The 15,242-nt window shown below is 38.8% G+C and overlaps 4 protein-coding genes across 4 annotated transcripts; all 4 read left to right on the plus strand.

Moving 5' to 3' along the window:
- Nucleotides 1-6,233: 6,233 nt before the first annotated feature.
- GCK72_005480 (uncharacterized protein) lies at nucleotides 6,234-8,054 on the plus strand (the record flags this gene model as incomplete). The annotated part of the gene is made up of 6 exons (XM_003116948.2): nucleotides 6,234-6,299; nucleotides 6,430-6,614; nucleotides 6,703-6,816; nucleotides 7,513-7,580; nucleotides 7,628-7,742; nucleotides 7,790-8,054. 6 exons carry the CDS (start codon nucleotides 6,234-6,236, stop codon nucleotides 8,052-8,054), a joined length of 813 nt encoding a protein of 270 aa, XP_003116996.2.
- Nucleotides 8,055-9,193: 1,139 nt separating this feature from the next.
- GCK72_005481 (uncharacterized protein) lies at nucleotides 9,194-9,928 on the plus strand (the record flags this gene model as incomplete). Its single annotated transcript, XM_053725204.1, has 3 exons — nucleotides 9,194-9,319; nucleotides 9,362-9,801; nucleotides 9,850-9,928. The coding sequence occupies 3 exons, from the start codon at nucleotides 9,194-9,196 to the stop codon at nucleotides 9,926-9,928; spliced, it is 645 nt and encodes a 214-aa protein (XP_053589398.1).
- Nucleotides 9,929-11,516: 1,588 nt separating this feature from the next.
- GCK72_005482 (uncharacterized protein) lies at nucleotides 11,517-12,019 on the plus strand (the record flags this gene model as incomplete). The annotated part of the gene is made up of 3 exons (XM_003117214.1): nucleotides 11,517-11,672; nucleotides 11,741-11,836; nucleotides 11,885-12,019. 3 exons carry the CDS (start codon nucleotides 11,517-11,519, stop codon nucleotides 12,017-12,019), a joined length of 387 nt encoding a protein of 128 aa, XP_003117262.1.
- Nucleotides 12,020-12,471: 452 nt separating this feature from the next.
- On the plus strand, nucleotides 12,472-14,867 carry GCK72_005483 (uncharacterized protein; the record flags this gene model as incomplete). Its single annotated transcript, XM_003117311.2, has 9 exons — nucleotides 12,472-12,626; nucleotides 12,802-12,925; nucleotides 13,199-13,369; nucleotides 13,416-13,641; nucleotides 13,689-13,834; nucleotides 14,061-14,146; nucleotides 14,197-14,260; nucleotides 14,472-14,609; nucleotides 14,688-14,867. 9 exons carry the CDS (start codon nucleotides 12,472-12,474, stop codon nucleotides 14,865-14,867), a joined length of 1,290 nt encoding a protein of 429 aa, XP_003117359.1.
- Nucleotides 14,868-15,242: the final 375 nt, after the last annotated feature.

A 15,242-nucleotide genomic window follows, 5' to 3' on the forward strand; every position in this document is an offset into this window, starting at 1 on the left:
AAGAAGGACGACTGACCTGGAGAATAAGAAGAAGACAAAGTGTCTGAATCATCAAATGTCTTCACAAAACATGCGTACAGTCATGTTGTTTCTTTTCCCCTTTTCAATCATATTTCAAAACTTTTTTGTTTCTTTTTCCCTTTTTAGTATACATTCTTCTATCACTGAGAATGACCCAGACAGTGGTTGCAAGTCTAATGAGATTTTGCTGAAACTAGTTTTCTGCAAAGAGTGTTGACAAACCCACTGAAATAGTCAGCGTTTATTAAGAAAATTACTATTTCTGAACATGATTCTAAACTGGAATCCGGAGTAAACCTGAAATTAATTTGATCTGATTTTCTAGATCACACTCGAAGACATAGCCAACTTCTAACCTAAACAGAAAATTATGATTTTTTAGTTTTTACGTGTCTTATTGGTCTGGATTTTAAAAAAAGCGGAATCTAGAGCTTCTGAACTGGATGGGGAAAGATATTTCAAAAATCAGGATGTTACTGAAACACATCAATCGGAAAATGAAAGTGAGGACGGAAAAACTTAATTTCCGGATTTTTTAAATATATGAACTTGTGAACTTCGAGTACAATCTAGGTTAAACTACATTTTTCATACATGTAAATTTTGTATTTTCAGATGACTTGGAACTTTGCTGAACCACTCACTTTGAGACTATACATCCGGACGTATGAACTCGGTACGATCGCCGCCATGATCTGAAAAATTGAACGATTAAACATCCCAGAAGGATTGAAATTTTAATAAAAGTAAAGATAGAAGTGATGTTCGAAAACTCGAAAAGAAATCTTTTGAATAGTTGAAGAAATTGCTGAAGGAAGAAAAAGAAGAAGTGTAGCGAAAGAATCAAATTAATTATTGATGCAATACAAACATCCTGCTTACTTTTGGAAACAGACTACCCGCTTCTTTTGATTTGAAATTTGTGAATTTGTGGGAAGAGAGGAGCAACAAGAAATTAGAGGTGCATTCATCAACTCATAATTTTTAAAGGTTGTGACAGGTGGAAATCAGAAAAAGGATAGAAGACAACTAGGAGGAGAGGAGTTGAATTAGAAGGGGTGGTGTCTGGAGAAGACCGGAAGGAAATGGAAAGAGGGTGGTTTGGATAAACGAACAAGTGTTCAAATTCTGATTCATTATTAAGAATACTCAAATTGGAGAGATAGAATAAGTAAAACTTTAGAAAAGGTTGTTTGAGGGGAAGCGCAATAACTTTTTTCCAACAAAATTCGACGTTTTCTGCTATCCCTAACTCAGTGAGTATCGGTTTGCATCCCACGAGCAGAGGGCTCGAACTCTAAACTCTGATTGAACAGAACATCTTTACGAACTTGATGTTGTCAACGGGATGTTCTTGAAAACTGATTTAAGATTCTGATCAGTTAGTGAAGCTGACAGTTCTGGAATAAAGAAGATAAGAAGAAGTAGTAGAAGTATACCATTAGAAGACAAAACGAGAAGTACAATCAGTGAACAGAAACATCCAGAGAAAAAACAGAAAGATTGCTAATTGAACAAACAGAAAACCGTGCTGCCGTCGTCGTCGCCGTCGATCTGAGGGACACCTACCATTGATTAAGTGATTAGTTGCAGCCAATGCCTCATTGCCTCTCCGAATGTCTCTTCGCTAATGGATTAGGTCAGCAGCTGGATGTGTTAACAAATTATCACACGCACCGACATCTTCTTCTTATTTTTCTTCTTTTTCCTCCTCGTGGAGGTATCAGAAAAATAAAGGAAAGAAGGTGAGGAGAGATAGAGAAAAGAGCACATACATGCAGCTTATCACTATAGTTACCGCCGCAGCAAGAGGATTAAGAATGAGACGGAGAGGGGAGAGTATATGTGGAGGAGAAATGGGGGATATCGATAAGCAACTGAAGTAGAGAAATGATGATGATGAAGAAGAAGAACGATGAAAAATGGGAAGAAGACGTCAGAGTAACATAAGAAAGGGGCAAATAGAAATGAATAGGAGGATTCAAACGGTGTTTTTGAGAAAAGAAGAGAGGAGAAGTCTGGTTGAAATTGAGTTGTGTATGCTGAGTGAGTTGGATTGTTGGCAGAAGAAGAAGCCAGTGGTGGTGGTGGTGGGGCACCGGAAATTAGCAACAGTTGGAAGTGATGATGCTCTCGAAAATTGAAACAAAAAAAAATTATGGGTTGAGTGGGAAAAAGAGACTCATGAAGAAAGTATGAAACCAGTGATTAACTGATGAATGACGTTTGGAACGAGCTTTTCAGAATCATGAAGAAAGTACATCTATGTCATTTCAATAGTTTTGTATAGTTTTGTTTTGAAACGACATCTCTCAGAACTGTTTTGTATAGAACGTAAGTTAGATTAGATTCCATCGGGAACTTAGGATCTCTAAAGTATCGGGTTCTAAACGGAATCTTTCTTCGGACCGACCAAACGAAAATGGGAAAGAATCTGAGTGTACTGATGACTCGGTTCAATCCTACTTATGGCTAATTTTAACACAAAGAGTTCAGTAATTATTCAAGTTTTGGTCCAATATTAAAGAGACCTAATTTTACTAGCTCACACTCGTGAAATACATGAAAGATCGTCTCATTTATCATATAGAGAGATGGAGCATCACTCTTTGGCTTTTTCGAAACGATTCCTGGGTAAATTTTTGGATATGAAAAACCGCTTCTCAACATCTGTTTTCAATGTTTTTCAACACTTTGAGCTTCGTCGAAGCCGGAAAAAGATAAGAATAAAGCAAGACAGAGATTTGAATGAATACGTCGGAATACGAGACAATTTGAACTTTTTTATTGGGAAGAAGGGGATTTATTTCTTGTTGAATGATAATATGAAGAATGCTTACTTACACACGAGACGACAAATCCGGCTGTTAATACTTCGAAGAGACTCATCTTATTCTCCCCGTTTTTCAACTTCTTCTCATTCTTTCCCGCTCGTTTCCATTGCATTCTCCAAATTGGTTTTCAAGTATTTCGATTATGAGAGAGCATGTAGGATGAAGAGAATTTGAAAAAAAAGGTAGGAGCATGTACAAATTTTCGATTAAATTGGGACACAACACAGGCGGATATAGATGAGTTTCTTGAGAAGTGAAAATTCGAGGAACAGGCGATGCACCCACGGGAGCTGATGTTGGCTGAAGAGTGTTTGGGTTCACACGATCATTCAAAAGGGGAAAGAGAGATTTGTTTGCAATCAGTCGGCACTTATTTGACAGATTTTCGCGAGATATCCGAGGGAAATGAAAGCAATATCTCGTGAGGAGCTATACTGATATGAGAAGAGAGCAAGAGAAAATGATGAGTACAATTATTTGGATTCGGACCGAAAACGAGGTGTACTGTAGTCGGGTGGAGCAGATTTTATGGTGGTTGAATTGTATTGACAGATTTGAAATACAACTACAACAATAATTATATTACGAAAAAGTCGCCGTGATTACTTCCGGCTTGTAGAAGATAGACAGAAAAGATAAATAATATATTGTTAAAAGAAGAATAAGTTTTCAGATATGGAGATACATCAATTTATTAACATGGTTCAACTTATTCCAATATAGCTATGAAGAAAAATCAAGATTGAATCATAAAAAAAGTTGGCTTCATTTCCAGAAAGTTTGAATCAAAAAATCAAAAAATGTTCGAAGTGCATATTCTCCTATTCTATTGCCATTTCTTGCTCTGACGTTTTTTTTTGTGTTGAGAAATATAACAAACTCTTACAAAATTTATTTACTTCAAAATTTAGAAATGACATAACTGGGTGTTGTCTAGTCAAATGAAGACTGGCAAACCTGACGAGAATTGCAGATATACGCAAAATCATATACTGATTGAAAAACAGTTATTTGTATGTCTCTTCGAAAAAAGCCCCCCGTGTACTGGAAAATGGAAACCAATATTTACGGTACATCGAGAATTGTCCAAGCCTGATGATCACTAGAATCGTTGTTTTCATCAGATCAATTACAAGAACTTATCTATACCGTGTTAGAAATTTCCCGCTTGAAATTCGAAATTTCTTCCCTCCTTCTTTACCTTTTTCGTCCAGAAATCTATTTTCACTTCAGAATCTATGGACGTCAAAAAGTCAGAAAGGTCTTATATCTTCCAAATACTCTAAATTTCAAATTATTCTTCGAAAATACAAATTGGTAGACAAGACAATCCGGATCAAACGTAAGCAGTCGTCTAGAAGTCAAACAAATCCAGTTACTCCGTGCCTGGTACGGGTCAGAAGAATAGTACAAACGGAATAAAACATTTCGTCCCTTACAAAACAACGGTGTCGTCAGAAACCGAATGATCTCTTTTGTTGGATCAGAGTTATTTAGGTTATCAGAGAAATTCGAAATGATGAATTCTGAAAGTCCACGTACATACAATATTTCAGATAATTTCATCTTGAAAACTTAAAAGAAAGAATGATCCGGAAGATCATGTTGTTATTCGCAGTAGTAATTTTTAAAGAACTGAAAAATAAAGAACCGAGTCTTTTCAAAAGAGAAAAAACGGATTATTCCAATGAATCCCGTTTCTAAATTAGGGGTTTCCTGGTCTCCAACCTCGATCTTTTATGGTTTTTTGTGTTTTTATTTCCAGAAAAACCAAACGAACTGAATTGAAAATAGAAAAAGAACAAGAATCCACGTATACATTGAACGAATGAAAATAATATCATATTTTATTGTATTCAAAGAAAAGAGAAACTGCAATTGCATTGACCTGAAATTCTGTTTCCAGACCCCATCAACATTCTGAATCACCCACAATAACTGGAGTGAACGTGAGAAAGAGTGTGTACTTTTTCTAGGGACACTGTTATTGCTCTTTGGAATTTTGACATTCTTGTCCAAATTGCAGGGTTCACTTCTGTTTTTTTTTGATGTGTCGACTGAAGATTGGGTGAAAAGAATTTGTTATAAAAAACAAAGAGAGAGTTAAAAACAAAAGGACACAAAACTAAAGCAAAAAGGAATACGGTTGATATTGAAAAATTGAAAGATGGAGAATCGAAAAATTATCTTTTCTCGATGCATTCCTCCGGTTTTCAGGACTTCGGGACTTCATCTCGACACTACTCACTTCCTAACTATGACATTATGAGAAATTCAGTTTATCACATTCAACAAAACCCATTACAGCTATCATTCCTTTTTGATACACTATGAGATTTTGTATTTTTATCCAACTTGTTGCAAAGTGATGGAAAACTTCAGATTTTCCGCTTTCCGGCATTTCCATAATCATAAATTTGTTGCTGAACACATAAACTTTCCAATTGAAATAGTACTTCATGAGAACTTCTCATTACCTCCAAATCACACTTTCCGACCGATCTCATGATATCCGAACTCTTTCTCTATAATTCAGCAAAACAGACATTTGACATTCTTCCAAAAATGTGCAAACCTTCTCATGCCATTTCCATTTAATTAAAAACGAAAAATGATGTAGGTTGTCTGTACTTTTTTCCTTCCGTTCTCTCATGAATTCGTACACTTTCTCATCTCACGAAACAAAAAATATGGCCTTTATTATATTTTAATTTTGCATTTGGATCACGAATTCCAATTTCCGATTCATGAGCTCACCCAGTCATCACGTCAATTCGTTTTCAGTCACGAACAGGAAGCAGTTTTTGTCCAATTCAAGAGACCACCCATACTCCTATTTCTCTTCTGTTTTTCTCGTTTCTGTCCACAATGAGTACCCTCATAAAAAAGAAAACTTTCAAACACCCGGTGGTCAGATAACGTTCACAGACATCTCGAAGGGTCGTAACTCTTTCCCAAATACCCTTTTTATTTTCCCGCCTCCATGTCAAATGAACTTCTTCCACTTTTTTATTCTTCCTTTTCTTATTTTTTCTTTTTTGCTTTCTTCCATTCAACACATCTTCCGCCTTTTGAATTTTTAGAAGCAAAAAGGATCGAGGTGGGCGTGACTTATAGACATCCGTTGCAAGCTCCGCCCTCTTAACCGTGAAAAATATAAAGCTCCAGTCAGTTTTCAGAATTCTCATCCTCTTGTTCACTACCTTTTCTTTTCTCTTGTAACCAATGATCCCACCTTCCCTACACTCTTCTAAGGCTCCTCGGCTCACAGTCAACACTCTTGAAACTTACGATAATTAGGCATACTCTAGAGTACACAAATGAATTGTTTTGTATAGCAGAGGTTCGGCATCGGACATCAGTAACCACTCATTCAACATGTTCTCCAGTGTTCTGTTCTTCGTGTTTCTCGTTTTCGGCAGCATGGTTCCATCGGAAGGAAATGTGAGTTTATGGAAAAAGATGGATGAATTCATTATCTAGGTCTAGGTTTTAGAAAGAATAATTGATGGTAGACTTAGCTATGACTTAAAATACATTGCTGAAAGGATTACTCTTGAACAATTCATTTCAGATGCGAGGTCGCTTCTTGTTCAAAAGGAGCAAGGCTGTCTTCACCGAGCCAACGGTTTCGGCATCCGAAACCCGCACACATCGTGTTGGAGCTATGAGAGACGAGGTCTTCGGAGCGAGATGCTGGGACAAAGAACCGTGTGACCAATGCGTATGCTGCGGCACATGCAATCCAGATACAAATGTGTAAGTGAATAGGCAACACTGTTAATCACTGGAGAATACTGAACCTACTAAGATAGTAATAAATCCATCAACATGCTCCACTTTTCAGGTGTCATTCTCCACCCGGGTCTGTCGAATACTGTGATCGCAACAAAGGCCATGGACGGATTGTGGCGAAGATACCGTACAGTCTCCCTGATGATTGGCCAGTAGAGAAGAGATTGTAACTTTAATTCGGCTGAAAGGATTGTTTCCCCCTCCAATTAATTCTGATTTCTCATGTATATTTCATTTACCAATTGTCATCTCTATTCCCGATTTCAATATTTATCCCAGTTTCATATAATATGTAGACCGGCAGAACCTATAACTTTAACTTCACTGAATTTTGACAATCGGTTTCTTTCCGTTATTTATTCAATAAACCGTAGTGATCGGAGCTCTGTCAGATTGGAACGACATTTTCAGAACTGCTGGAAGCAAAGTTCTGCATCCTTACGAGACTCCGCAGCATACAGTGCGCGCTGTTTAGCGAAAACTATGTTTTCCGTTTTGGTTTTCGAAAAAATGAATAAATCGGAGTCTATGACTTAAATTCTTCTGAACCGTGTTTATAAAGATATTCATCGCGCTCAGTTTTTCTCGGCCATCATTTACTATCACTCACGGTTCGCAACGGATTGTCGAAGATTTTTTCAATCTTTGTCACGATAAAAAGAGCGGAAATTAGCATTTTGCGAGCAACTTGCTCTTTTTTCGTTGTGTTATGTTCATTTTCAGAGCTCTAACCAATGACTTCCAACAAAGTCGACTACGAAGATCCCAACAAAGACGTAGTATTTGCTCACTTTTCACTTTAAAATTCTTATTTTCTTTCAACTCCACTTACTCAAAAACATCCAACTTTATTTTGTTTCAGCTCAACTAACTGCCTCAATATGAGTGAACAGCAACCATCTACATCTTCTGAAAAAGAAAAAATAACTGGTCAGTTTTCAAACTACTGTACAATTTTAGTATTCCCCATACTTCAGATGAATCAATAACCAACCAGGAACAGCTTATTGATCCCTTCATCGACTTCGAATGCCACATATGTCGAATGAAAGAACGCAGCTTATTCGGAGAGTTGAAGGTTGTAGATGGAAGGTAATCACAAAATCGTTTGAGTATATTCCAATTGCTCTTTATTTCAGTTACGATTCTCCTGTATATTTCATCCGTGATCCGTTCAAGCCGCCTTCTAAGGACCGAATCAAGAAGCCATGTCTGGACGATTTTCTCGTTCTTGGTGCTCCCTGTTCTGCTTGTAATCAACCCGTTTGCATGTCCGACGCTTGCTCGTTGTTTTTTGGAACCAACTTCTGCGCTCCATGTGTCAGCAGAGAACGTCGTCGGTTCCCACCACAACTTACTCGTGGTATAATCACAAAGTATGAAGCGAAGCAAAGCTCAAAATGAATCGGAATATAATTTATTCTTTTTTTTTTGACATCGATGTGAATAATTCACAAATAAAAATTACACATTGTTTTAATGGATTGCTGTATTGAGAAAATAAAGGTAGATCCGACAGAACAATTAGAGAACAATTTAACGAGAAACTTATAAATTAAGTTGTTGAGGTACAAATAAGGTTACCGGATCATTGAAAAGAAGTGTCCGAGTCTCCGTTTCCAACCACTTCTTTCTTAGCATCGCCATTTATTGTCACCGGTTTTTCTTCCCATTCGTCATCCGAAGAATCTTTTCTTGCTGCTTTCTTTTCAAGAAGTTTCTCACGCAGCACAGTTTCGTTTTCATTCTCCTTCTTCTCATTCTTTCTGTCTTCTTTGTCGCGTTTTCTGTCGTGTGATCTACTTCTGCTCCGTTTCTTCTCTCTCTTACGATCACGTGACTTAGATCGCGACCTTTCTCTTTTTCTATCTCGAGATTTGGATCGACGTTTACGGTCTCGGCTTCTTGATCGTTTTCTATCCCGGTCTTTGTTATCACGATCTTTATCACGACTGCGACTTCTCTTCTTACGATCCCTGCTCCTACTTCTCTTCCTGTCACGGTCTCGGTCACGACTTCTCGATCGACGATCACGACTTCGTTTTCTGTCTCTATCACGATCACGGTCTCGGTCGCGTTCACGGTCCCGGTCTCTGTCACGGTCGCGTTCTCGACTATCCCGCCTACGCCGCGGAGAGGGCGTACGGCGACGGCGCGGTGAACGAGACCGACGACGATCACGATCATCAGCGCTTCTTCCTAATCTAATAGCTTCTTCGACTTCCCCTAGAGCTTGCTCGTCTGTTTTTGCTTGAGGTTTAATAATCGGGACACGAGAGTGTTGTATTCTGAAAAAAAGAAGAATATTAAGAGACTTCTTGCTTGAAACTCACTTCAAGGGGCGTTCTTTGAATTCGAAACCATCATTCTGTAAGGCGTTTGAGACGGAAGCTTGTTGTGAGAATTCGACGTAAGCGTATGCACATGGAAGGGCATCCGGGCCTGAGGCCATTCTGACGTACATTACCTGAAAGCAAAGTTTATTATAATGCTTGAAATCATTTCTCATTTTTTCAATTCTTTACGTTCTACTCGTGGTAATAATGGTCACTATTATCGAGAATAACGAAAGTTGCGATTTGAAGACTGCACGCTCAGAAACAATGCGTTCCCCTAAAACAGGATCGGCAAAAACTATGCTATGTCGGATTTGTTTCGACTCTGAAACGGTGACAATAGTGTTCGGTTTAGAAAAATGCAATAAATTTCAGGATGCTGACATCTTAATCAGACCATGTGCATGTAACGGGACAGTCGCATTCGTTCACAACGCATGTTTAGAACGTTGGGTCAGGGCAACTTCCAATATACAGTGCACAATATGCCAAAGTGAATTTGAGCTGATTCCAGCTGGACTAAAAGACTGGAAGGATATTTCATTTCCGAGACCACTCTCTGATCTTCCTGAGGATTACATGGAATTCGGATGTACCGTTGCATGGATGGTCTACATGCTTCGCTTTGTATATGTCGGTTTACGCTATGGCTCTCGGTCAATGATAGAAAACGTGGACAGTGCAATTGGAACTGGGACTCTTCGCAGCCTCTGGTGGCTCTCGTTTTGGTTCAATTTTCTATATTATGGAGCCATGAGTTTCGTTTTCTACGAAAAGTGGTTGCTGGATAATACAATTTTTAAGTTTAAGGACAGGTACGCTTACTGTAGACTTCTCAGAGTCAATTAAAACTGTTTACTCAGATGTGATGATCAATATAGTCAGCGATCAGTTGCAGAACCTTCCTTGACGAAATCACAGAGAAAGAAATTGAGAAACTGACAAAATGTCTTTGAATTATCCCATCTTTCACAAAGATAAAACTACAAACCTCTCCAAAATACATGTTGAACATTTCGAGAACTTCTTTTCCGTCGATTCCTTTCGGAAGATTCCCCACGTAGACGGTTCTGCGAATTTCCTCCACTTTCGAGTAGTCGGTATCAGCTGGCAATGGTGGGTAGGCGGGGAGTCCAAGTTGTTCCAATGTCGGGTCGACTGTAATCAACTGCAAAAATAAGAAATTACTCAGTCGTCAAACTAACAATAATGATAATGACTATATGGGGCCTCCCGATATCAAAACATGATCAATAATTCTAAGAGTAATTGCTTTCATCCGACGATGCGCAGCATAGATTGGCGAGGGAACTGAAACTGAAAATTTATCATTCGGCAGTACTAACAAGTTTTTTTGATGATTTTCTGGATTACGCTTTCGGAACTTTACTGCATTCGTCATTTCAACTTGGTAGTTGCCAGTGGAACTGTAAAATTAACAAGTAACGTCTGTCACCTCCAGACGCTTGTTGGTGAAGAAATGGAAACGGTACTCACCACTGAAGTTCCATCTTCTAATTCCTGAACCTTGTTAGTAACGTGTGGGGGTAGCTGCCGTTGACCTGCGGTTGTTGACCCACCACTATTGAAAAACGACTCTTCGTCCGGAATGAATTCTGAAAAAATGTTTTGTTACTTCTTCGTGATATTCAGATATACGTACGATTCGGATACGGGAGACAAACAATTGCCCGGTCGATGAGAACAGTGTTGGTGAGATGTTGTCCGACCTCGGCGCACCTTTCGTCGTCAAACTTGATAAAAGCAGTTTTCAGTAGGGTACTAGCTGTTATATTACCTTCAGATGGATAGATCTGAAAAAAAGGGTTAACCGTAAGTTTTTAACAGCACATCGAAAAATAAACTTACTCTCATTTCCTGTATTTTTCCGAGATAGTTGAACATGTTGTAGACGTGATCCCTTGTAGCCGCGGTGGAAATGTTGGCCACATGGAGTATTTTATTCTTTTCTTTCTCCTCCCCAGACATATCTACAATAACCAACTTAAATGGAATCATAACGTGCAGAGTGAGAAAAATAAAAACTGAGTGTTTGAAAAATCAATACAGTGCCCACGGTATCTTCCTAGCTGAATTATCATTATATTCCATAGTACCAGTTCTAACCAGAATAAGGATATCCGAAACAAAACCTTCTCTTTCTTTTTTCTAATTTGTTACCACTCGGCTACTAAAATTCGAAAAAAAAATAGTGCACGCCGCGAGTTGGCAGCATGCCAACCCTTTTCGTTGCGAGACCCATAACCCGCCAACCCAACGTGCGTCTTCTTTTTAGGCCTTTTCGAAAAAAGTCTCTTGGTTTCCATAGTCTTTTTTTTGTTTTCCCAACATAATTGAGGAAAATTTTGAAAATGTATTATTGGAAACATTAAAAAATATTATTTTTAAAGTGAAAGGAACTTCCAAATTAAGAAAAATGTCTTATTTTTGAACCTACTTTTGATTTTCTTCTCTGCGTATTCATCTCAAGCTACTAATCTCAACTTTCTTATTACAGAAAAGAAGAAAAATGGCCGATGATGGAGTCAATCCGAAGGCCTTCCCACTGGCCGATACCAACTTGTCTCAAAAGCTCATGGATCTCGTCCAACAAGCAATGAACTACAAGCAGCTCAAGAAGGGAGCTAATGAGGCAACTAAGACTCTCAACAGAGGAATCGCCGAGGTTAGTTATCGAATTTCTATATTGTGTAATCACATGATATTGAAATGGTGCTCATTAACTGATTACAGGTCATCGTCATGGCTGCTGACGCTGAGCCGTTGGAGATTCTTCTCCATTTGCCACTTCTCTGCGAGGACAAGAACGTTCCATACGTTTTCGTTCGTGTAAGTTGTAAGAAATTAGCTGCATTTTCTCATTTTTTTTGTTTTCAGAGCAAGGCTGCTCTTGGACGCGCTTGCGGAGTCACTCGTCCGGTTATCGCTGCTTCTATCACTCAAAACGAAGGATCTCAGCTCAAATCTCAAATTCAGAAAATTAAGGAGGACGTCGAGAAACTTCTCATCTAATTCTTGTTCTCTCACTGTTGTTCTGTTGATTGTTGTTATATATTATCCAACCATTGTTTTTGTTGTCTGAATTTGCAAAATTTATTTTTCCTCAAAAATGAACATTTCTGCGAACCATGTTTTCTGTTATCATAACCTACAATCGACTACACTGTTCTAAAGTGTATCTTGGACACGGACAAGTACTTCATTGGCAGTGATGCGAGTAAATAAACCTCCCGGAACCGGATTCCACTCACTGTTGCTTTCTAATTCGACCCCTCTTGCCCATTTCTCTAACTTTGCCTTGCTAATTCTTTCACACGTACGCCATCGCAATTCAATAGGACGCAAAAAAGAAACCGCTGATAACTACAGGGAGTCGCTTCCTTCACGCAGAGACGGTTCTGGCGAGCGCCGCCTTCCTCGTCGTGTGCTCTGTCTGCATTTCTCTCCGTTCCACGAGTGACGAAATGTACGCGTCTTCGTCTATCTTCAAACTGTTCCTAGCCGCAGCTCTTGTATCCGTTGTATATCGCTTTGTGTGTGATAGATTGTATTCAAATCACAAATCGGATGTTAGCGGCACCGTCGACGAAAGATTCGAAAGAGTTCGGGAAGTTTTTAAGTAAGTTTAACCGATAGAAGTCGCTTCTGCACTTTTTACGAGTGAAGTTTATATTTGACTGAACTGAACTGCATGTGGAGTTGTGTCTATTTACTTGGCAAACAGTGAGGTCTCTGCTATACTTGCTCTCTTTTCACTTTTTTTCTGAAGACTTGAGAAAATTCTAGCTTTTCAGAAAGAACTTCGAGAATGGTTGGGAAATCGAAGGTTCAGCGTTTGCAGTATTTGTAGATGGAAAGAAGGTTGTTGATCTGTGGGGAGGATATGCAGACAAACAAGCAGCCAGAAAATGGGCAGAAGTAAGTTATTTTATGCTGAAAGCTGACTTCTCTACTTCTGATCATAAAATTCGTTTCAACCTTCCGTACTTTGCCCTCATTTCGCATAATTTATCTTTTTAATAGTGCTCACACATCTATTTTCTATCGTTAGAATGATACCAAACCATATGAACTGATATCGTGCATTGATATCAATTTGCCTCGATTTTTTTGGTTCCTTCTGGAAAGAAAAACAAATAAAACGACGAATTGTGACTTAACCAAACTGAGAGACACAAAACACTGTTCCAGGACACAATAACTGTGACGTTCTCGACGACAAAAGCAGCAGCAGCGTTGGCAGTAGCATTACTTTATGAACAAGGTAGACTGCGATACGATGATCCAGTGTCCAAATACTGGCCAGGATTTGGAACTCATGGACGTGATAATGTCACCATCCAGATGGCTCTCTCACACATGGTAAGTCAATATCCCAATGTTTTGAAACGAAACGTTTTGAATTCAGTCTGGAATGGCGTGGTTCGACACTCCAATCACTGAAGAAATCGCTGCTGACCATGACCAAATGAGGAAAATCATTGAAAATGAAGAACCGAAATGGGCTCCAGGAACAAAAACAGGATATCATGCCTACACCTATGGATGGCTTGTTGATCAAATTGTCAGACATACAGATGGGAGAAAACGAGGAATCGGTCAATTTTTCAGAGAAGAAATCGCCACGAAACTCGGTTTGTTGGGACTTAAACAACAACGGAAATTCATTAAACTCTTTCAGAAGTTGACTATCATATCGGACTCCCACTCTCCGAGCAACATCGAGTTGCACGAATCAGTACTCCAAATATGCTCAATAGACTAGATGAGATGTGGACGGATGTCCGTGTTGTCAAGTACATGAAGTCTCTGATAAAATTGATGACGGTATGTGTATTGGTCTTGTCCTTGAAACAAACCCATTTATCAAAGTAAACTGTTCCGGTCCTCATTTTTCACACCGGGAGTCCGCAACAATCAAAAACCATCTCCTTTTCATTCCGGTACTTATTCTTATCACCAATCATATGACTCTGGAGAAGAAAAAAGCGGAAATAAGAACTTTTTGCATCTCAAAAACTAGACATTAGTCTAAAAAAGAACGTCATTACAGGATCATCCACTCGCCCACATTGTGAAGAATCCATCATGGCTCGAAGCAGTTTCGAGATGCACAATAAACAATCCAGACTATCATCGGTATGTGATCTATCACTTTCTTTTTTCCTATTCAATCAATTTTATTTTAGACTCGAGCAGGCCGCCGCGCTCGGAATGGGAAATGCTCGTTCACTTGCTTCGCTGTTTGACAAAGTATGTATTTTTGATATATGTGAATGTGCAGCTTCTTTCATTTCTTTCTTTTCCACTCCCTGCTTATCAACTGAAACAATGTTATCAGGCAAGGCGGCTGTCTGAAAAAGTTGAGCCGAGAGGTGATTGTGGAGAAGAGAAAAAAACGAGAAAAAAGAAGAGAAGAACAAAAACTATAATAATCGGCTGAAACAAATAAGAGGATTTCCAGGTAAACCGAGGACAGCTCGTGAACCAGGCTACATTGAATACGATTAGTAAACCGTTCGTCAATGAAAGTGATTTCATCTTTGATGATACAGTGGCAAAAGGACACGGATTCTTCCATCTGCCAATTAACAGAGCTGGAGTGAGTAAATTGTCAGAGACAAAACAGATTTTATGAAATACACTTTTTCTGCAATATTTTCATTTTTGAAAATTTCAGACCCAATTTGGATTTGGTCACACTGGTCATGGATGTCAAATGGTTATCACTGATCTCAAGAATCGAGTCACTATTGCCTATGTCACGAACGGGTTGAAAACTGGGCTTTATGACTTGTGCAGGACGTATTGGGGATTGCAGACTTCAGTTTACGATGTCATCGAACAGATTAATAATTAACCTGTTTTTCATACTTTTTTTTAGTTAGCCGATTAGTTCAAAGTATTTTATTTTATTTATCTTTTTTCTTGCTTTCGTTTTCAGTCCCAGTTTTCCTTCTCCACTTTCCCGCGTGTTCTTTGTACAGTGATATTCAGTTTACATCAGTTCCCACCCGTTTCTATGTTTTATCATTCCATGCTCCATCATCCCTCCCCCAGTGTCTGTTCTCTATGTTGAAGCTCCGTGGCAAACAAACCTACCGTGTGAATACTTGAATGCATATTTATGAGCTTGATTATTGCCCACTAATAAACCACATCCGATTCAATCTGCATCATGTTTTCTGCACACTACACGCAACCGGGTGCCAGGTGGTCACTCTCCGTTGCCATT

The sequence above is a fragment of the Caenorhabditis remanei genome, chromosome II, assembly GCF_010183535.1.
Source record: "Caenorhabditis remanei strain PX506 chromosome II, whole genome shotgun sequence".
NCBI lineage: Eukaryota > Metazoa > Nematoda > Chromadorea > Rhabditida > Rhabditidae > Caenorhabditis > Caenorhabditis remanei.